Here is a 22,378-nt window from a genome sequence, read left to right as displayed (position 1 = left end):
ACAAATGGTTTGAAACATCAGTGCCAACCAATCCTCTTAAGATCAGCCCTAGCAAGACTGAGGATGAGGCTTCTGACATCAGTTTTGTTTGTTTACTTTCCAGCAAAGTTTCTAGCTGCAAAAGCTTTCCCTTTTCTCTTTTTCTTGGTAGCTGGCTAAATCACAAAGAAAACAATGAATGCTTCTTGGTAATATTTACAGGGATGGGGGGGGGGGGGGGGGGGGGAGATACTAAATTTCATCAGCTACAATACATAGATAATATTCTTTATATGAAATCACAGCTGAAAACATAAATATCATGGTGATGTCCTGCATATATTTTTTTTCATTTTTTTTAAAGAAGCCTGAAGACTTCTTTTAGATTCTTTCTGCCTAAAACATGTAAATCAATGAAATAGCAGTTTGAATAAAGGAGCAGTAATTTACTGAATAAAGAAACAGTAATTTGCCATACCAACTAGGGTGTGTTTGCTGTTCAAATATCCTTGATCTTGATGAAAACTTGTGAGACCCATCTGTCCTGTAAAGATCTGTAGAAAGAGACCACTGTAAGACTGGAGTAAGTCACTGATGAGTTTACTATATCAGCAACACAAATATCAGTTCTCCAAATGCTGTACTTGACTCTGTATTTCTGCAGATGTGGGCAGTCACTGGACCTGAACCTGAATTAGAATTTCTTTTAAAAGGCTTTTTGTTCTTACTTCCATTCAGAAGTGACAATCTCCAGTAAGCAGAGTTACATTTGCTGTCCTGGTTTCACACAGGTGCTCAAGGCAGGGTAAAGAGGCTGCCCTGAACTAGGTAAGATTACGTTCAAATGTTCTGGGGATCTATTCAACTTCGATAAGAGGAGAGAAAGGACTTCAGAAGGTGCATCCAAAGCATAGCTCCTAGAAGGCAGAGTACATGTCTGGGTGGGTTGGGTTTTTTTGCCTCTATTCTATCTTATGTTTCTATAGCAGTTACGATACAATTTGAGCAGGATGAAGCCTGTTACAGATAAAATCTGTCTTCTGTAACTCGGCTTCTACCGCTTTGCAACTTTTGCTAACATAATAAAGAAAAAGCAGTTGAAGGGGAGCGCTCTGCACCCAAAGTTCACCTCCAGTCAATTCAAATGGAGTATAACTGGTTTTGGCATCTTTCTTTGCCTTGCCTCTTCATTCTGCACTCCTGCTAGTAATTCATGGAGCGCAAAGCAACCGTCAGTCCCTTTAAGCATAGTCTTAAAGAAATTCTTTTCTGTGAGTGACCCTCTTGGCAATGCATTATCTGTAGATATAGTTGTGTGTTAAAAGAGGAAGAGTAAAACGTTCATTGATTAGAGGTAGGGAGGATAGATAATCTCCTTTCCATGATATAATCTAGCTTTGTACTAGTTCTTCTTCATCTTGGTCAACTGATGTGACTACACCTGTTGCCTACCAAACTTCATTATCTATTTCCTGGAAAATAATGCTTACAATGAAGAAAGTAATGGTGTCCATGGTCCATGCTAGGAAAATACAGAGGTTAAGGATGGCACCCAAATTTGTTGCTAAAGAAACAAACGTGCATTATATTTTTACTGTTAACGGAAGGGCACAAATATGAAAATAAAGAAGCTGTTTCTTTTGTTTATGAGGAAAATGTAAGTCGGGAAAAGACATAAAAGGCAGAACAAAAATTAAGTTTATGCTAAATAAAGCACAAATTATCTTTTTTCCAATTTTAGTCTACCCAAACACCATAGCCAACATCACTAATATTTGTGAAGGTGCAATGTACCAATTGTTTTCCCTCTTGCAAATGTTAGTGTTACCAAAATAAGGGGGGGGGGGGTGTTTTGGTTTGGGTTTTTTTAACATATTCTACTTGAAATTAATCCCTTACAGGTTCCGATTGCCATGAAAAGTGAAACTGGAAAACATAGCTTAGAGTACTGAAAAATGACTCACAAAATATAGCTATTGTTTCACTCCACTTTAAAGGCAGACGGCTTTAGTCCTTATTTACCTGTATGAGGTGAACTGCTTTGCTCTAAGTCCTTGGATTCTCCTCTGTGGCTTCTATGTAGGCATAAACAGGAAAAGTAATCTCAGTTATCTTCCAAAATTACCAGTTATACCATCCTATATTTCTAGTTGGACATTCTTTATTGCTCAAAATTAATATGGTTTAACTGGAGTATTTTTATTATTTACTTAGAAAGTGCTTTAATAATGTGATTTAAGACACCTAGCTGAAAGTATCCAAATTCTAATTTCAATTAATCCATAAACCTATGCATTTGGACTCATCTTCCAAAGCTTTCTCCGGCTGAACATCCTCAGCCTTGTACTCTTTCTATTTGTCACAGTGCTATCATGATTCTATATCTGTTTGCTAAAGGACATAATGTGAGTGTATTTACAATGTGGTTCCTGGAAGCCAAGATGAACAGGGAGCTAGCTAATAATGTATTTATTACTTAAGAAAATCAGGACCCAAAAGGAGAAGGACAAGTGTAAGGCACACCAGAAAGCTTTTACCAAGCTAACTGAGGATGGAAATACCCATTGGCAGGAATAGTTTTGACATAATTTGTGTATTTGTGTTTTGGCTTCCCTAGGTACTTTAGCCCTTTAGAGGAGTAAGAAGCTGAGCTCTTACAAATGTTTGCTGTAGCTTGTAATCTGCAAAGGTGGACAAACCAAACTGTCTTCTTTAATCAGAACAGACTTTAAACTTAAATTACTGATTCCTATTTTTCTTAAGCTTTTCCACCAACATTATTTAGGAAACAACACTAATAAACCTGTTATTTTCTAATGGAGCTAGATGAAAATCAGAGTTAGTATATTTGAAGCAAGCATCCTGTAGCTCTGCTTTCAGCTAATTCTTGGGGAGGTGCTGCATTCAATGAACAAGTCAATCAAGCATACAATAGGGATAAAATGCTGAGTCAAATTCATCCCTAATAAAACTAACATTACGTCAGTAGCTACAAGGCTACATCCTTTAGTGTTTGTTTAGGGCCTAAACAGAGTCCCACTTGCTAAAAATGCAGTACTGAGCCTATAGAAGGAATGAAGGTTTTTGATTAGCTCACAAGTGGGTTTTATGTCACTGTCTTAAATACTTCAATCCCAGCAGGCTCAGCTCGCACCGTATCTGAACAATGCTGAAACCAGAAATTATCTAGGAACTTAATCTCTAGAAAATTTTGTAATTCAACCCAGTATCATCTCAATCTAGGGATCCACCTATTCACATCTGAAACAAACACGTGTCTGTGGGCAGATGTGTTACTTCCGATTCAGTGTATGTGACTTCTGTTTCAGACACACAGTGTGTAAATGCCAAGTCTGGAAGCCTTGCAAAATCAAAATAATTACAGTAAACCATTTATATTAACCAGAATAACTACCTAGTATGAAATTATGCTTATTCATATTCTATTACTTTAAAAAAAAAACACAACAAAAACCAACAAAAAACCCAAAACAATCAAAACAAAACAAACAAAAACCCCAGACAGAAACCCACCTCTATTTTACTAAGGAAATCCAGGAAAAAACACCCCAGTTGGAAGTGCTTCTGATTACAGGTATTTTACAATAGGCATACATACAGCTTACCTCCCCCATGCCCCCCCCCCCCCTCCTTGGCCTTGCAACCCTCCATGACATACCCGCAGCTGCACCTGAGGCTGTTGCCAGGTGGCAAGGCCAATACTAGCTCAGAACTCACAAAAGAACTAAGTTTTCATTATCTTTTTTTTTTCAGACCTCCCATTTTTACTCAGAATTGCACAACAGAGAATCCACAGAAGTAGGATCATGTTACCAAACACATCTCTGAAGTCCTTTTTACCTTTTGTTAATGATTACTTGTTTCTTAAGTTCACTAAACTTGTGGAGCTGGCTAATAGGAATTAAGTCTGTGGTGCTGAAATGGGTTGTATTGCCCCAGAGAATTAAATATTTTCAATCTGCAGAACACATTTGACATTTTTATAGAATGATAGAACAGTTTGGGTGGGAAGGGACCTTTAAAGGTCATCTAGTCCAAACCCCCTGCAATGAGCAGGGACGTTTTCAACCAGACCAGGTTGCTCAGAGCCCACTCCAACCTGACCTTGAGTATTTCCAGGGATGAGGCATCTACCATCCCTCTGGGCAACCTGTGCCAGTGTTTCACCACCCTCACCATACAAAATTTCTTCCTTGTACCTAGTCTGAATCTACCCTCTTTCAGTTTAAAACCATTACTCCCCGGCCCTGTCGCTACAGCTCTGTTGAAAGAAATCTGTCGCCATCTTTCTTATAAACCCCTTTAAGCACTGAAAGGCCACAATCAGGTCTCCCCGGCATCTTCTCTTCTCCAGGCTGAACAACCCCAACTCTCTCAGCCTTTCGTCACAGCAGAGGTGCTCTGGGCCTCTGATCATTTTTGTGGCCCTCCTCTGGACCTGCTTAAGTTTTACTGTATGACATAAAATCATGCCACATGAAGCCAGAAATAACTACTGGTTAATAAAAGCTACCTTCAGAGTCAGATCTAGCTTTTTTTTGAAGATCGGAGAATATTCAGATGTTAGGGCTGATGTAGGTCACATTCTGATAGTGGTTTCAGTTCTCTTCCCCGATTCTCTTCCCGAAGTAGGTATAAGTAACAATTTGGGTACGAATGGAAGAAAGCCTCCTTCGTGCAATTTTGTTAGAAAACAAACCAATTTCACCAAAATAGGGAAAAACTACATACTTTCAATTAGTAGCTGCACTTGCTTTAAATGGATTAAGGACTACAGAATGCCAATATAAAAATAATCTACAGAAATGAAAAACAGTTTTAACACACTGTAATTAGAATGGATGTAATAAAGGGAACCAGAGGGCAAACAATGGAAACGCTGTTTATTGTAATCTAATGGTTTCACGTTCCTGAACCAATTTAATAATACAGGTTTGTAATAACACACTCATATGTGCAAATAATAATCTTTGTATATTAAGGAAAGGTTTTGAACTTTTCAAACTGTTAACAAGAGAAAACAGAAGGACTTTACTGACATCCAAAAGGTCAACCTGGATTTATAACTATTAACCCGATTTCCCTGTATTTGTGCTTCCTCTTGATGACTGAAAAACACTAAGTAGCTTTTCCTCACCCTTTTTTTAGCTTAAGTGCATCTTTGATCCCTAAATAACAGAAAATCTGGCCCTTACAGAAACCTACCGGAGTATTAATGCTGTCCTTTGTCATTAATAAAAACTGTATTAACGGCAACCATTGATAACTATTATATGTGAATATTACCTTAAATTGTAAGAAGAGACGCTGTAGCTCTGCCCATGAAAAATAAGGCAAATAGCAAGGAGTAGCTCACTACATCCAACAAAAGCCCTTTTCTACAAGCAACTAAAAGTATATACATGTTCTATAGGGTATTCCTAGTGTTTCCTACACACACAAACCATGACACAGCATTTTCTGCAATGGAAAAGATAATACAACATTATTTTGATAATACCAAGCACAGCATTTTAATAATCCTAAGTGATTTCCAATCCATGCTTCTGAGTTCATCAATAATACATTTTTATAAAGATATGAGTAATGCAATGCAGCTATAGGACACTGATGCTATTCCAACTCAATCAACTGTAATTTGTGTTCAGCTCCAGTAGGTGTTTATGAATATGACAAGTATTTCATATCCAAGATGACGGCCACAAAACCACTTAAGTAAACAGATTACAATGGAATCAAGGCAATAAATTTTAAAACTGATACAAGGATTGTTACTTCTCTAAACATTGTGCAATTAAACCACGGAACTCACTAAGACATGCTATTGGAGAGGCCTAAAAGATGTCAAAATTAGACATGAACATAGGAAATTGAAATACTAATAACCGTAAAAATTACACATTATATACATGCTTTAAGGTAATTCAAACGAGAATAGGCAGTGGTTAGGAGAAAGAAAAGCTCTTGTCTTGGCAAATAATAAAAATGATAAATTTTAAAGCTTTCTTTATTGTTAATCTGGTGCTAAGCAATGTCAGAAACGGAACATTGCAGTACAGCACGCTCACTCTGCTGATGCGAAAGAATATGAACAAATCTGTCATTTCAGATGACTAGAGAACATAAAAATTTTGCAGCTTACATGTTTCATTGGACTAGACCTGCTGAGAAGACAGTCACTGTTGGGTTTGGGTTGTGGTTGGTTTTTTTTTCCACAAACCATTCTGGGAATACATATGCGATCTTCTTTGAAAGCTATGATGATTATGCATTAGTACAATTGTATCAGCTAAAAATATTCCCTGTTCTAAATAGGCCTCTGAAAGCAAAGCAAGCTGTATTGTTATCGGCACTGCCTCACTTTCCTTAGTTGCTTGTATAAACATTCACTGATGGAATATCAGTATCTCTTGACACTCGAGCATTCCAGGCAGCTTTCACTGGCTAACTATAAACTCACACCCCAAATACCTTTCCAGTCTTCTGACAAAGAACCATCGTAAGAGTCCTGTGCGATTATAACTGCCAGGCTAATTGTTATACTTAATAAATGTAGCAAGTCTTCGGGGTCTTAAATAGATAACAAGGAGATATTTTTAATTAAAAAAAAAAATTATCTGATAAAGTATAAAGGACCAGTTCTGAGCAGCAGGAAATCCAGGTGCTGAGTTAAAGTATAAGGAACAGCATTTCAGAAGACAACTGGATGAAAGCAAAATCATTGGTTTTATTAGAAGACTCACTGAAATGTACTGCAAAGGATTTTCCAAAGAAAAGGAAAAAAGAAGTGACCTCCCAGGTGGTTAGAAGTCCACCAATGTTTAGAAGGGTTGAAATGCGCTTGTCTCAGTGCGTATTGCTAAATCAGCCTAAGTCATCTCTACAGATATTCAGAAGTTTAATACCAATATATACTCTGCAACTTAAAAGGCTGTATAGAACTATCACATAGCCTTCTGCAACACTTTCACACCATCCATGCTATATTGTACAAATTAGGCACATAACTATTAGTGTACTTTTCCAAAAGGCAATGCAAACAATTCCTGTAATAGTGCATCTGCACAGTATAAACAGGGTTGCTGTTAAGAGCACGCTGCTTCAGTAGAAATGCCAAAAAGTTGTTTAAATGAAAAATATAGGTGTGGTTTTGAGATTGGTTTTGGGTTTTGTTGTTTTTTAACTTTTCCCAGGCCTTTTTTTTTTCTACAGCACAGCTTTCCTTGAGACAGACTTCTGTCACAGGAAAAACTCCGTATGTTTGGTTCAATTTCCATGTCAGCTGCTTTATTCATGGGATGGGTCAGGAACTATATATATATACATGGCTTTGCAGAAAAATGAGGCTCACTTTTCGAAAAGACAGGCAGAAAAAACTCTCTGGAAAGTAAGAAGGTGCAGGAGGTGATTATGTTGGAGAAATCAGCATTGGGTAAACTAGGGTGTGGATTTTCAGTGAATTACTTACTCTCTACATGAATGCTTTGGTTCGTATTATATGCATGTCTGTACTACACTAATGGGGCACTCTGCATAAAACCCAGCCTAGCGACATCCACAACCAGTACAGTGATGAGATGCAGTATTTTTACTGGAGATGGTACAGTGCCACACTGCTACAGCTACCCTGTCATCAGCACTCCGGAATCTCCACCCAGCAGGACTCAGCTTTGCAATCACTGCAGTGCAACCTACTACACAGTGTTAAGTCACAGTGATTCCAGCTTGGCAATAGTAAGGAAAAACTCCCGGTTCTGCAAAGCTCCTTTCCCACATTTTGTGGGTTGTTTTGGTAGACGACAGCAGCCAGGCCAGATTCTGAGCTATGCCATATGCCCAGCAAGAGGCATTCCTCTTCCTCTCAGCTAGATGCTGCATCTGGGGCAGCAACTCTTGTTTCTGTGCCAGTCTGCAACACAGCAGGTTCCTCATGACACTTCACTGACAACCCTTCCCCTCCAAATAACCAGTGGCAGTGCACTCAAGTAGGAATTAGCCATAGATTCTCCAAGTGCAGACTTGCAGAAACAAATCCAGTCTAAACCACTATGTCAATTGTAAACCAGCTTATTTGAATTAAAGCATCAGTGGTGTTCAGGGCAAGTGGAAGGGAGAAGGGGAAAATACAAAGGCAGGGGGGTAATTTGGACAATGCACTATGGTGACCGATGGGTACAAGGTGATATTGAAGCTGCTAACTATTAAATTCCATTTGCTGATATTTTTTTTTTAATTTTTGTGAAGTCAAGGGGACAAATTAAAAAAAAAATTAGGTAAATTTGTTACTGAATAATCATATAAACCATTGGGCTGCTACATTCTCAGACATGAATAATGGTGTCTGCCACAATAGTGTATGGAATTTAAGAAGTAGGTGAGATATATAAAATAGAAGGCATTTCACAATCTTTTCTGTCCTCTGTACTACAGTTCATTGCCTTCATCAATTGTACTAGCGCAGCTGGTCTATTAGGCTGACAAAGTGTGGCACAGATGTGAAGTTATGAGCAAAGCAGCCAAGTGCAGAAACTTCCTAGGTTCCCACCTGTCAAAATCAGTGTGAGCTACAGGATAGCATATATCCTGCTGGTCTTAATATAATGCCAGATTCAGTCCTAAAAAACTAATTACAGTTTTAAGAAAACAGCGATCTTTGCTGCTATTCTCATAACAACCAAATGCTGTGGGTTTTTCTGTTGTTATGGTAATAAGTATTTTATGGTATGCTTTACAATAAACAAAAAATGTCAATATGTACCTACTGTGTTTTGCAGGTTTTCCATTCTATTCTCCTTTTCCTCTCGTCCACCTCCCCTCCCCCCAAAGAAAAAGACAAATTCTCCTGAATTTCACTTCCAGGGTCTCTGCCCTAAATGGTGTTGGAATGCTTTATGCTGGAAGCACTGCATGAGAATACGCTGCCATCCAATGCAAAATAAAATCCTTGCTTTCACTTCCGTTTTTAATATTTGCAAGTATTTTATTACTTTTTACTTGAGAATGTCCATTTCAAGAATATTAACTGGTTTTAATATTGTTTTAAATCTTGTTGACTTAGCTGTTCCCTCTGTGCCCATTGACCCCTTTCTTTCAAACTGGATCCCATTGATTTCAATGGAGTTCTGCACAGTGCTGTTCTTGCAGATTCGTATGTGAGGTCCAAGTTCCCACAGTAATATAACCATTGTTAAATGCAGGAAAGTGTCATTATATAAAAATTCCGGTATGACAAATACCTGTCACAGTTATGTTCACCCTTATGCAACATGTATGTGCTCAAAACTTAGTTCCAGGTAGTTTATTCAAGATTTTTCATGACACAATCTGATAAGTAAACTGTCCTTAGTGCTTATGGGTACAAGGTGGGGAAACCTATATTGAACAAACTTCATCCCAGATAAGATGCAATGGAAGATGTATGACAGCCTTTAGGTTTTATATAACCCTTGGGACATTGTGGCACACTGTGTTGAAAGCATTAGGAATGAGGTTGGCTCTGGGAAACTATAAGTTCTGCAATACCATTTGTTCGGACTTGCCGTCTATATGGTTCAAGAGTTATTACATGTATCACTTTCTCCCAGTCATCTGAATTATGAGTCATACAAACGGAAAGCGGAAGGCGTATGCACGAACAAAGCAGATGTGGAGGTTTGTGGAGTTTGTTTTCTGTCCTGCCCCATCTAGGACAAGTAAGTTTTAATCTTTGGCAAGTCCAGGTAGCTGCTACCTCAGTGACGATCAGGGCCTGAGACCTGACGTTAAAAGGATAAAACCTCACACTGCCGAGCCTTTGGAAGTCTCCCTCGACTCAAACTTCCACCTACAGCTAAAAGCCTGGCCATCTTTGTTTTGTTAAACTGAGCAGGAGCAAGAAAACCCCACCAGCTGTGTGCTTAGCATGACAAATACATGAAAATGTCTCTCAGGAATCCTGGTTGCCCATGGGTTGCCTGGAGGACACCCTGCCATGGACCGGCCAGTTAATACCTAGAAGCACATGCAGAGAGAGAAATAGTTTCCAAACCCAGAAAGCAAACCTGAAATCGGATCCGTACAGACAGGCTCTTGGAGCACGAATGGCAAGTCTCCTCCTTCGGATCTGATTGCAAGCTCAGGACTACAGCCCATAATCAGCTAATCTTTTACCTCAACCAAATTTGAAATGTGGTCTGCCCGAAGGGAAACCTAGCCTTAAATAAATGTATTAAATAAATAAATAAATAAAGACAAGCCAAAAAACCTTACGAGAACACACATCTTAAACTACCTTTCCAAGAACGTGGCAGGATCAACTGTAACTCACACTCTAGGCCTCTAGAACTGGGGCTCTGTGATGGTTGAAGTACAGGAGCAAACAGCGAAGGAGAGTAGCAGCCAAACTGCCGCCATTAACCGGGTACGCCACTTGCGCAAATTTCCCTTCCCTCCTAGGCCCTACCGCCAAGCCCGTGGCGTAACGGCTTTCGCGAATACGGATGCTGCACTGCGGCGGTTGCACAGTTCAACCAAACTTCCTCCCTCCTCCGCCCACTTAGCTCTTAAGGCCACCCCCTTTCTCGGCTGTGATTGGCAAGACGGGCGGAGCCCTTGGCGGCGATTGGCGGCTGCTGGAGAGAGGTGGGCTAGGTTGCGTGAAGGGTAATAAAGTTAGTGGGGCTGCCTCGGTGCGCTTTAGACGCGGCAGCGAGCCGGCTCTCTATGGAGGTGGCGGAGGGAAGTGTTGGGTTGCTGCTTCTGCTGTGGTGACTCGGAGACTCGCCCTGTCCCGCGCGCTCCCCCCTTCCCCTCCCCAGCCCCGGTCCCCGGCTCCCTTCCCCTCCCCCCCCTTCTTTTGCCTTTTCCCCTGCCCTTGGTAGCCGCCGGGACCCGGGGAAGCTGACAAGGCCTTAGGGAAGGTGAGAAATGCGGGAGCGGCGGGAGAGTTGCTCTGGGGGTTGGGAGGGAATGGGTACTGCTGCAGCTGCAGCTTAAAATGGCGGCGGCCCGAAGTGGCCGCCATTTTCTCGTCGGCTTCTCGTTTTCTACCGCACAAAATGGCGGCTCGCGTCGACGGCCGTTCCCGCTGTTCGCGTTCGGGATAGCGCGGGCGCTAAGCGGAGGGGTAGAGGAGATTGCCAGCCCCCGCTAGGCGCGGAGGGGAAGCTGAGCAGAAGCGTTTGAGTTTAGAGCCGCGTATCTGCAGCGGGGGAGGTGAGGTCGGGTAATGTCCTTTGGGGGATCGGATCGGCTGCAGGGTCCTGTCTCTTGCTGCGGTCTCTGGGGGCCCGGCGGCCCGAGAGGTTTGCCCTTGGAGGGGAGTAGTCTCGGTACACTGCTGCGGTTTTTTGGGATCTTTAAGGATCCGCATTGCTGGGAGCGGGGGGGTGGTGGTGGTGTGGAAGTTGTCTGTTCCGAAAGAGTCGGTGGCGAGGGGTTTTAGTGGTTTCTTGTAGGGGTGGGATGTTTTTGTGGTGCATTTATCCCTGTGTCTGTATCCCGTGGAAGGGGGAGCGGACTGCCGAGGGGCCGTGATGTTGGCAGCAGCCTCACCCATGTCTCCTGTTGAGGCTGAGGCGGCGAGTAAAGCGAAGGCGCTGCTCGAGGCCGGGGGGCGATGCGGGGCGACACCGACCGCTGCCCCCTCCCTCGCGGCCCGGGGCGGGTGGCGCCGTTTTCCGCCGGCTTCGGAGCGGAGCGTGCTCGCCTCCCTGGCGGAGAACAAAGAGCCGGCCGGGCTCCTGGCGGCGCCTGAGCCTGGAAACGGGCGGCGCCTGGTGGGGGAAGGGGCGGGGGGGGGCTCGGTGCGGCCGGAGCCGCCAGCTCCATGCGGCAGGGTAGCGCCTGCCTCCTGCGGGGGGCGCCCCTCCCGCTCCCGCAGCCCTTTTGTTCGCGGCGGCCATGTTGGGAGCCGTTCCTCGTGCCCGCGCTGGCGCCGCGGCGACCGGCCGCTGTCGGGGTGCGGGGTCTGCGGGGGGGCCGCCGCCTGAACGGCGAGAGGCGCGCTCTGCTCGGCGTTCCTCAGGCCGGCTTTCCCAGGAGATGACTCTGTGCCCAGTATCCCCATGTCTCTGGCCAGCCTGTGGTGGAGCCTCAAAATGCCCGTGGGTGGCATTTCCCTCCGTGTTCCCCAGGCGGTCCTATCCCCGAGATCAGCTTTCTGCTGTGTGAGCAGTGCGGTGACGCTTTCTTCTCGCTGCTGTTTTGCAAACTAAAACTTGTGGTGCAGAGGTCCGATGTTACTTCAGTTACTTGGTAGCTTAATCAGCCGTTTGGACTTGACTGTAGAGTACGTAACTGCTGCTACGCCAAATGCGCGTTTCGTGATCTGCTTCTCGAGACAAAGCAGTCACATTCCGCTCATAGCTTGTAAAATGTATCAATAAAGGAACCATTTAATCATGCTGTACTAGAGAAAAAATTGCTCTTTTGTAATGCAAGTGCTTCTGGGGCGTGGACGGTAAGTTCGAGGTTCTTACTTTCTCAATCACTGATTCCCTTGTCTCTCCTCCCTCACCCTCGTTGGAAAACGTGGCTGTAATGGTGAAACTGAGCTTCCTGTGAGTGTAGTCAGTATTGCATAAATAAGTTTTCCTACCTTTTATGAAGTTTAGTGTTTCAGGGCTCCCATTCTCTTAACAAACGTTTGTGCTTTTATTGTAAGTTAGATACTATGGCTGCTAGTAAAACAGCTATAATATGAATGCTTGATTTGTCTTTCTAGGTTTTGTTTTTCCCCACCCCGTCAATTTAATTTTATTCTTTTGAAGATTCTTCGTTGTCAAGCCGCCAAAGTGGAGAGTGCGATTGCAGAAGGGGGTGCTTCTCGTTTCAGGTACTAGTGTTTTGGGTTTTGCTTTTTTTTTTTTTTTGCCCCTTCATTGGTTGGTTTGGGGTTTTCTTTTTGTTTGAATACTTGGCGGTGGAAACTGTCTTTCAAGGAGAATTTAAACTTGTTCTAGTTCTATACCAAAACTGACATGTAATTGAAAGCATGGGCATTTTGAATTACATAAGATTACATGACTGTTTTTAATTAACAGTGCTTCTTCAGGCGGAGGAGGTGGTAGGGGTGCACCTCAGCACTATCCCAAGACTGCCAGCAACAGGTATGTCATCGTGCTTTTTGCCTTGGCATGATTTTAAAGCCAGAGAATGCTTTGTGGTGGATATGGAGTTGAAAATAGAGTATCTTTAAAGCTGTACTGGGAATATCTACGGAGTTCATGATGTGTTGATGTGCTCCAGTCTGTGGCAGGATAGCATATGATCTGTTCAGAGTGATAGGAGGTGTGCAGACTTATCTCATGCATTTCGCTTTAGAAGTTCAGAGGGTTTTCTTGAGTGGCTGTATTAAGTGAATACTTCTAAAGAGATGTGGTGTTGGCAGGGTTAAGTGCATGCGCTTAAAAAAGCTAGTAACAGAGTTAGCCTAAGTAAGGCAATACTGAAAGTTTAAAAGGTCAGTTTATGAAATTTTCTGGTTTACAACCATTCCTAAAATTTTATAGCGAGTTCCTGGGGAAAACCCCAGGGCAAAACGCTCAGAAATGGATTCCTTCACGAAGCACTAGACGAGATGACGACTCCGCAAATGACAAAGAACGACATGATGCAATCTTCAGGAAAGTAAGAGGGTAAGCTCGTCATAAAATGTTTTTTGGGGTTTTTTTTCTTTCTGTACTGTTAAATTCAGCAACATACATCTCTAATAAATGGGCTGGAGAAAAGGAAGACACATGGGTCTCAAGTTCTGGGGGTGGGGGCCATGTGGTGCTCTTTGGAAGAAAGGCAGAAACTGATAGGCCAGAGCAGCAAACACTTAAGAAGTAATTCTTGTGAGAGGGTTGGACTTGCTGATAGTATTTTGCATTCTAAATACCTCCTCAGAAAAAGAGCAGAGTGGAACGTATAAGTCTTCAATCTTTATTTAATAGATTCAATCAAGAAGTAAAGGTAGATTTGGGTCTAAACTCTGCTGTAGCATACATGCAGTATCTTACGGATTCTTGTTTTTGTTTGTTCCTCTTCAGCATACTAAATAAGCTTACTCCTGAAAAGTTTGACAAGCTATGCCTTGAGCTCCTCAATGTGGGTGTAGAATCTAAGCTCATCCTAAAAGGGGTCATACTGCTGGTATGTTGGCTGCATTTCTTTGAACTACAATTTTCTTGCATGTTAAAAACAAAAAGGGTTGTCTGTTTTTAATGGGATGCAGAAGTAACAGGGCTAATGCAATGTTTAATGATCCAGACCTACAGAAATGCCCTTCCTACTTTGTGCAAAAAGGATATACTGAGGAAGAAGTAGACCTAATACTCTTAAACTTTGAGTTTTAGAAGTCTCAGGAGTCATTAGATGTCACAAGCATTTATTTTTTTAATTGAAGATGTTTGTCAGCAGCCTCAACTTCCTGGCCTCCCCTCTTAGTGTTACGCTGATAAACAAGCCTAATGGTCTTGGAAAAGCTACCACAGGTGACCTCTTGGTACACCGATCATTAACTGTCATGTCACTTTGTTTAATCTTGAGATCAGATTGGCCATCCTGACTTGGGTGTTCTGATGCTGAACTTCAAATTTGTCTCATGTTGGCTAAGGATCCAGTAGCATAGAACAGCTTCTTTCCTTTGCCTTCAGCATTTAAGATCAGTGTTAATGTAAAATCCACTATTTCTGTGTGTTTGAAATGGCCAAAAAAGAGTTGTAGATCACATAGAGTGGTAATACTGCAGCGTGTGTCTTGCAGCTTACTTTTCTGATAATGGTTGCATATTACTATGTCAAACCTCACTCAGAATCGCTGTATTTAGATCGTAGACAAAGCCCTTGAAGAGCCCAAGTATAGCTCACTGTATGCTCAACTATGTCTGCGACTGGCAGAAGATGCACCCAACTTTGATGGCCCATCAGCAGAGAGTCATCCAGGACAGAAGCAAAGCACAGTGAGTATATCTTTCAACCTGGAGTAATAAATTTGGCTGGCATATATAGTTGCACTGATGGACTCAAGTGTTCTGTTTTCTTCTCCTAGACATTCAGACGCCTCCTAATATCTAAACTTCAAGATGAATTTGAAAACCGAACCAGAAATGTTGATAGTAAGCTTTAACACCATTTCAATATGGAACTTACTTACCTTTTCTTTTCACAGCCATGTTAAACATGCTTCTTTGTTTTCCAGTCTATGATAAGCACGATGGTCCCCTCCTCCCTGAGGAGGAGGAACAGAGAGCCATTGCCAAGATCAAGATGCTGGGGAACATCAAATTCATTGGAGAACTTGGCAAGCTTGATCTTATTCATGAATCTATCCTTCATAAGTGCATCAAAACAGTGAGTATTCAGATTGGGTGGGGGCAAAGAACAAAATAGGACTTCTAAACTAAAAAACTTAAATTTTTAGGCTGCTCTAGGAATCTTGGAACATAAAATGCCCCAAAAATGTTTCCTGTCAATTATCTAACCCCCGCTATTTGAAATGAAAGATCTTAGTGTGATGAACAAGTACAGTTGGCTGTGTTCAAAGCCATGGGAATTGTCTCCATGTAGTTTGGCCTAGACAGAAGTATCACAGCTACTATAAAGCACATATATGTATGAGTAATAAGTACTTGAGATAGCAAGTCTTCAAAACCAATTTTCAAGTCCATTTGTCCTTAAGAGAAGATGAAAGGTTTCTGTGTGTGTCTGTATAAAATTGTCACTTACTATCTACTGTTATTTATAATACATTGAAATGGCCAATTCTCCTTTAATATTCCAGCTTTTGGAAAAGAAGAAGAGAGTCCAACTCAAAGATATGGGGGAGGATTTGGAGTGCCTCTGTCAGATAATGAGGACAGTGGGACCTAGATTAGACCATGCAAAAGCCAAGGTATGTGCATATCTGCTGCAGCCATTAAGCTAGTGAAAGTCTATAGCCAAGACTTTTAGCTGCCTGAACATTGCGTACTGAACATCGTATTGATGAGTACAACATTGAGGCTGTGATTTTCAGAAAGCAAGAGTACAAGGTCTTGATAGCAAGAGGAGCCAGTCTTCAAAATGGGTTTAAATGTTTTTCCAGAGTGCAGTTACGGACATAAGGAGGTCATACAAGTGAGACTTGTTTCCTAAATGCTACCTGAAAAGATGTGGTGAATAACAGTGTTCTGAACACAGCTAGGTGATCTGACAGATGGCAAGGCTTTGATTTGTGAGTTCTGAATGTAAACTTGAAGTGGTGTCATAGTAATGAGAATTCGGCAGGCTGTCATCTCTGACTCAGATGAGATGTCTCAGGCTTTCCTTAAGCTCTGCTACCATCAAGGACACTGACATGGCAGGAAAGGGCAGTCTGGTTTATTATTTGATCTTGGATATCTGTCTTGAATGTGGTCACCTTTCCTAAAAATAATCAAGACATTGATATATTTAGCCCTTAACTTGTAACACACTTTTGTTCTCCCAGTCCTTAATGGATCAGTACTTTGCCCGTATGCGCTCCTTGATGTCAAGTAAGGAATTGCCAGCAAGGATTCGTTTCCTGCTGCAGGTATGGTGATAAAATGGCTTACTACTTCCTTTTTTGTCACAAAGTTATCTTGAATCCTTTGCTAATAATCTGTTATGTTCCAAGGATACTGTGGAGTTGAGAGAACACAACTGGGTTCCTCGCAAAGCTTTTCTTGACAATGGACCAAAGACTATCAATCAAATCCGTCAAGATGCAGTAAAAGTAAGTCTTGTGCTTGGCTTCTGCTCAAGTGTTAAGTGGATCCTTATGCTGTTTATACTCCATGTCATAAAACTTAGGCTGTGCTCCTAAGACTAGTTCTTAGAGTGGAGTATGACAGTAAGGAGTTACGGGTTAAAATCAGATGGACTTACATAGTTCAGGGCTAAAAACTTGACTTCCTGAGAGGCTATTGCTCCAAACTGACCAAAATTATAATTCCTGTTTTAAAGGATCTGGGAGTTTTTATTCCTGCTCCTATGTCTCAAGGGATGAGAAGTGACTTCTTTCTGGAGGGACCCTTTATGCCACCCAGGATGAAACTTGACAGGGACCCACTCGGAGGGCTTGCTGATATGTTTGGACAAATGCCAGGTACCCTGAAACTGCAGGGCTGGGTGGTGACTGTGGCTGTACTGTGTTAAACAGGAACTAAAATTGTCTTTTGTCTCCCTTTTATAATATAGGTAGTGGAATTGGTACTGGTCCAGGGGTTATTCAGGACAGATTTTCACCCACCATGGGACGCCATCGTTCAAACCAACTTTTTAATGGCCATGGGGGTCACCTCATGCCTTCTGCTCAATCCCAGTTTGGAGAACTAGGCAAATCTTTTCTGAAAAGTCAGGTAAGGAGGGTGTTCATGGCATGACTTCAGCTTTTTTAGAAGCTCTTCTACAGATGCGTATGTTATGGATTGTAGTCTGCTTATATTGAAAGACTTCTCAGATTTGAGTCTGATTAAGAACTGATACTCAGCTGATACAAAAAAATTCTAAACTCACTTTTTAAATTGTGCAAGAGATGCAAGGAATACACTTTTTTTTTTTTTACTGCAAGAAAAGGTGCATGTGGCTTTGGTGGGTCAGAATGGTGTGTTTTATTTAAGATAGCCCTGTTTTTAGGGATAGGTGCTACTCTCCCACCACCCCTGCTCCTTCTTTCTCCCTTCCTGGCAAATAGAATCTTTGTTCCTCTGGTCCCTCTGGTACTACTTACCATATGATGTACGCCACTCCATCATCTGCACTTCTTTCTCTATATCTCCCTTTCTGAAATAGGGGCAAAGCCAGCTCTACCATAACCAGAATCAGGGACTCTTATCCCAGCAACAAGGACAGTCGAAGGATATGCCACCTCGGTTTTCTAAGAAAGGACAGCTTAATGCAGATGAGGTACATTACATGCCTACATTACTTAAAGCCTATTCTAAATATTGCCCAATGATTATAGCAAGACGCGTTATTATGAGGACTAATGCTGGAACTCTTTCTCCTTCTCCTCCTCCTCCTCCTCCTCTTCTTTGTCCCTTCCTCTTTCACCTTACCCCTCACTTTTCTTAGGGTGTCCAGCGTCCTATGAGCAAGACTGAGATATGAGGGCAATTTCTTGGGGTGTCCCTTCCTTCCCCCACACCTCCCCAAGAACACTACTCTGACATCAGTTCCCATGCATCATATTGATAACAATACATTTAATTAAAACTTCAGAGAAACCTAAATTTTAGAAACCATGAAGTGCTGGACCAGGCTAAATTTTTATTTTTTTTTTTAAGAACTGGCTAATAAGAAAAATGTCAAACACAAAGTAAACTGCATTGTTATTTTGAGTGATACAAGAAATCAGACTTGTATCCTGATTTCTGAGCAATTGGTAGAGTTTTATCTTGCCTCTGAAATACATCAGCAAATATGCAAAGTATCTTCTTGGGTCTCTAACATACTGCATCTAAAAGGAGCAATTCCAGATACTGATACCAATGGAATTAAATACCAGTAATTTGCAGCAAGTTGTGATTCATAGTCATGCTTGTGGGTGAATTAAGCCCACAGTACACATGTGGCTTAATCTGTATTTGAGTGAACAAGTCATGCTTTGGTGGGGTTGGTTGCTGCGAGTCCATGGCTGTGTATACTTGGTTGGAATACTTGAAACAGTTGAGGTCTTTTTTTTCCTGACTTATCTCTTTACAGATTAGCCTGAGACCTGCTCAGTCTTTTCTAATGAATAAAAACCAAGTGCCAAAGCTTCAGCCCCAGATAACTATGATTCCTCCCAGTGCTCAACCACCACGCACTCAGACACCACCTTTGGGACAGGTAAATACTAAAATTGCTCTGTTTTGTTGGCCATGCTTGATTTCTTCATGCATGTAAGACTTGGATCGGTTTCTAATAGGGGAGGGGAGAGACAAGTGTCACTACACAAAGCAGAAATATGAAACTAATCTGGCTGCTATCTGCCTTTGTATCTGTTTGGTGTTTTTAAACTTCACGTAAATGTAGGTAGGTGTACTGCAAAAAAACAAATTCTGGTATGTTTTTCAGCCTCCTCAACTTGGTCTTAAAACAAATCCACCACTTATACAAGAAAAGCCTGCAAAGACCACCAAGAAACCACCTCCTTCTAAAGAAGAGCTACTTAAACAAACTGTAAGTTAAGTATGTAATAGTGCTGCTTAAAGCGGTGTGTATATTTTTTAAAAAAATGCATGTATGGTTTTAACTAGGCTTTTTTTTTTCTAGGAAGCTGTTGTGACTGAGTATCTGAACAATGGAAATGCTAATGATGCTGTCAATACTGTGAGAGAGATGAGAGCTCCAAAACACTTCATTCCTGAGATGTTGAGCAAAGTAATCATTCAATCCCTAGATAGATCAGACGAAGACAAAGAGAAAGCAAGTACTTTGATCAGCTTGCTCAAGCAGGAGGGAATAGCCACAAGTGACAACTTCATGCAGGTACTGCAGTCTGATAGGCTGCTGTCCTTGTTGGTGGTCTGTTCCTGGTGTTTAGCTTGCACAAAGACAGGATGTAAAGTTTTCTAAGTCCTGTGGATGTAACAAAAATGGGGAAGCTCTTGGCAAAGGGATATAACGCAGAAAAGAAACATAGGGCTCCTATGTAGTAGTATTGCGCACAACAAAATTCCAAGATACCTTATTAACTTGTGTGTTTACCATTTCTTAGGCATTCCTGAATGTATTGGACCAGTGCCCCAAACTGGAGGTGGACATCCCGTTGGTGAAATCCTACTTAGCACAGTTTGCAGCTCGTGCCATTATTTCAGAACTGGTGAGCATTTCCGAACTGGCTCAACCACTGGAAAGTGGCACCCATTTCCCTCTCTTCCTGCTCTGCCTTCAGCAGTTAGCTAAGTTACAAGATCGTGAATGGCTAACAGAATTATTCCAACAAAGCAAAGTGAATATGCAGAAAATGTTACCAGGTAAGAGTTATCACATGGCTCTTATGATACCTTGTGTTAGTGTATGCGCTACTGCAGGGTTCTTTAACAGCAGAGTAAAATAACATAGTGGTGTTTAGATGCAATCAGCTGTCAAGCTTCCTTAGGAATGGTGTTCAAGAGGTGCTTAGACCTATGAACCATTGATTATAGATTTGATTAGCACTGGTGCTGAAGTGTGTCTGTCTGTCTTGTCAGAAATTGACCAGAACAAGGACCGCATGCTGGAGATCTTAGAAGGGAAGGGGCTTAGTTTCTTGTTCCCACTTCTGAAACTGGAGAAGGAACTGCTAAAGCAAATAAAATCGGATCCATCCCCTCAAGCCATCTACAAGTGGATTAAAGATAACATTTCACCCAAACTTCATGTAGATAAAGGATTTGTGAATATATTGATGACCAGGTGAGATACTATCCTGACCTAGCTCAGGCATGTATTTTGTTAAGCTACCAGTAAGTCACTGACTCTGTAAAGGCTGACATGTACCTCTGTACAGAAAGAGTATGAAGGGAGATAAATTGTTTGGAGTGAACTTCCTTTGTATTAAGCACCCATTGTATTTACAAAGAAATGTAAGTTTCCGGGCTTGGATCAGTGAAGTGTAGCTTCTCCTCAGAAAGAAACCTATACCTGTGTATTCTTTTTTTAAAAAAAATGTTTCAGAACTGTGAGCACCACAGAAATCCTAGTTTTGCTTCTGCACAGTCAGCCACAATACTGATCTGCTGTGCATGCACTTAACTGCTGATAAAGCAGGAAGGCGTTTTTAGTAATGGCTAGTAAACTGAGCTTGACAGTACTCAGTGTTTTTGAGAACATGAAATCTAGCTGAAGTTCAGAGCTTCACTGTTGTTGTTGTTCAGTTTCTTGCAGTATATTTCTAGTGAAGTAAACCCACCTAGTGACGAATCGGATTCTTCATCTGCTCCATCTAAAGAGCAGCTAGAGCAGGAAAAACAACTGCTTCTTTCCTTCAAACCAGTAATGCAGAAGTTTCTCCATGACCATGTTGATCTGCAAGTGAGTGCTTTATATGCACTCCAGGTGCACTGCTACAACAATAACTTTCCAAAAGGTATGCACATCAAGATGTTGCTGAAATCTAACTTGAGTATTCATGGCTTTCGGTTTCTTACTCAGCTAGGCTGTTCAGAAGGCCATAAAGCTAATGGAAGTTCAAATTTACTTCCACAGGCATGTTACTGCGCTTCTTTGTTCATTTCTATGACATGGAGATCATTGAAGAAGAAGCTTTCTTGGCATGGAAGGAAGATATTACTCAAGAGTTTCCAGGGAAAGGCAAAGCTTTATTCCAGGTAAACTTCCTAATATTAAGGACACTTGTGATCTCTGCTGGGCTTGAGTGTTTGAGAATACTTTCAGACAGTGTTAAAAGACTGTTAGTATTTTAGTTATGGAGCATTTCACTAGAAAGGAGTGTGGCAAGTTAAACTACATCTGTAACTAGAGACGTACATCTAGTGCTGAGTGTGGCTGAAAGGTGTTTCAAATTATTTGGGGGGCAGGGGGGAGCAGTGTTTTGCAGAAGTATACAGTGGGGAAATAATTCCTGCTCCCTTAAACCCATTTTATGTAAATGCAGGTAAACCAGTGGCTAACCTGGCTGGAAACTGCTGAAGAAGAAGAATCTGAAGAAGAAGCTGACTAAAGAACCAGCCAAAGCCTTAAATTGTGCAAACATACTGTTGCTATGATGTAACTGCATTTGACCTAACCACTGCGAAAATTCATTCCGCTGTAATGTTTCACAATATTTAAAGCAGAAGTATGTCAATAGGATATCCTCTGCAAAAGGTTTTTGTAGTATGTCTTAATAGTCTACAATAAAAATATTTTAGAGTATCTTTAATGTTTAGGTAACAGTGTATTAGCAGCATGCAATAATTACATCATAAGTTCTCGAGCAGAAGCAGTCTGTTGCAAGGGTCTTCTTTGCTGCCAGTTATCATAGGCTGTTTTTAAGTTAGAAAACTGAATAGCAACACTGAATACTGTAGAAATGCACTTTGCTCAGTGTAATACTTGAGTTGTTGCAATATTTGATTATCCATTTGGTTGTTACAGAGAATCCTTAACTGTAATCGATGGTTGTTGCCGTAATAGTATATTGCCTGTATTTCTACCTCTAGTAATGGGCTTTATGTGCTAGGTTTTAATATCCTTGAGCCTGGGCAAGTGCACAAGTCTTTTTTTTTTAAAAAGAAACAGTTTACTTGCACAAAAACTGATCAGCTGAGGAGATGGTTTAATGCCCTTTTGGAAGAGGTTTTTGTGGGTGTGAAACATGACATGGTGAGAAATTTGAATTGGTCCCTCTATTATAGTACTGAAATTAAGTCTACTTAATTTATCGAGACATGTTCATGCCCTGATTTTATATACTTGTATCTATCAATAAACATTGTGATACTTGA

General features: G+C 41.5%; 1 protein-coding gene, 1 long non-coding RNA gene and 1 other non-coding gene across 15 annotated transcripts in view; 2 read left to right on the top strand and 1 right to left on the bottom strand.

Moving 5' to 3' along the window:
- The window catches only part of LOC121094466, a 261,158-nt gene extending 250,693 nt beyond the window's left edge, over positions 1-10,465 (bottom strand). For 8 of the 12 annotated variants that reach the window (XR_005829849.1, XR_005829847.1, XR_005829846.1 and 5 more), the window contains exons 1-2: positions 10,271-10,465; positions 458-533 (exon numbers count right to left, since the gene is read on the bottom strand). This is a non-coding gene — a long non-coding RNA (uncharacterized LOC121094466). Of the gene's footprint in view, positions 1-457; positions 534-2,001; positions 2,055-3,658; positions 3,785-10,270 lie in introns of those variants that run through there. The other 4 variants (XR_005829855.1, XR_005829853.1, XR_005829854.1 and 1 more) reach the window with 3 other exon arrangements.
- Positions 10,466-12,398: 1,933 nt separating this feature from the next.
- EIF4G2 (eukaryotic translation initiation factor 4 gamma 2) lies at positions 12,399-22,378 on the top strand. Of its 2 annotated transcripts, XM_040608022.1 has the most exons (22): positions 12,399-12,439; positions 12,704-12,814; positions 13,023-13,088; positions 13,491-13,616; positions 14,013-14,115; positions 14,792-14,923; positions 15,013-15,079; positions 15,163-15,314; positions 15,745-15,855; positions 16,432-16,515; positions 16,600-16,698; positions 16,929-17,070; positions 17,163-17,323; positions 17,757-17,870; positions 18,669-18,794; positions 19,023-19,127; positions 19,221-19,436; positions 19,666-19,924; positions 20,141-20,345; positions 20,807-21,018; positions 21,138-21,259; positions 21,547-22,378. In XM_040608022.1, the coding sequence occupies exons 1-22, from the start codon at positions 12,414-12,416 to the stop codon at positions 21,610-21,612; spliced, it is 2,805 nt and encodes a 934-aa protein (XP_040463956.1). In that variant the 5' UTR covers positions 12,399-12,413; the 3' UTR covers positions 21,613-22,378. The 2 variants fall into 2 exon arrangements, with proteins under 2 accessions (XP_040463956.1, XP_040463958.1); XM_040608024.1 differs by lacking the exon at positions 17,757-17,870.
- LOC121095278 lies at positions 17,912-18,080 on the top strand. The gene has a single exon (XR_005830049.1). It is a non-coding gene; the product is annotated as a small nucleolar RNA SNORD97 (small nucleolar RNA).

The sequence above is a fragment of the Falco naumanni genome, chromosome 10, assembly GCF_017639655.2.
Source record: "Falco naumanni isolate bFalNau1 chromosome 10, bFalNau1.pat, whole genome shotgun sequence".
Taxonomy (NCBI): domain Eukaryota; kingdom Metazoa; phylum Chordata; class Aves; order Falconiformes; family Falconidae; genus Falco; species Falco naumanni.
Note: the sequence above shows the minus strand (reverse complement) of the source record. Positions and strands in the feature narration are given on the sequence as shown.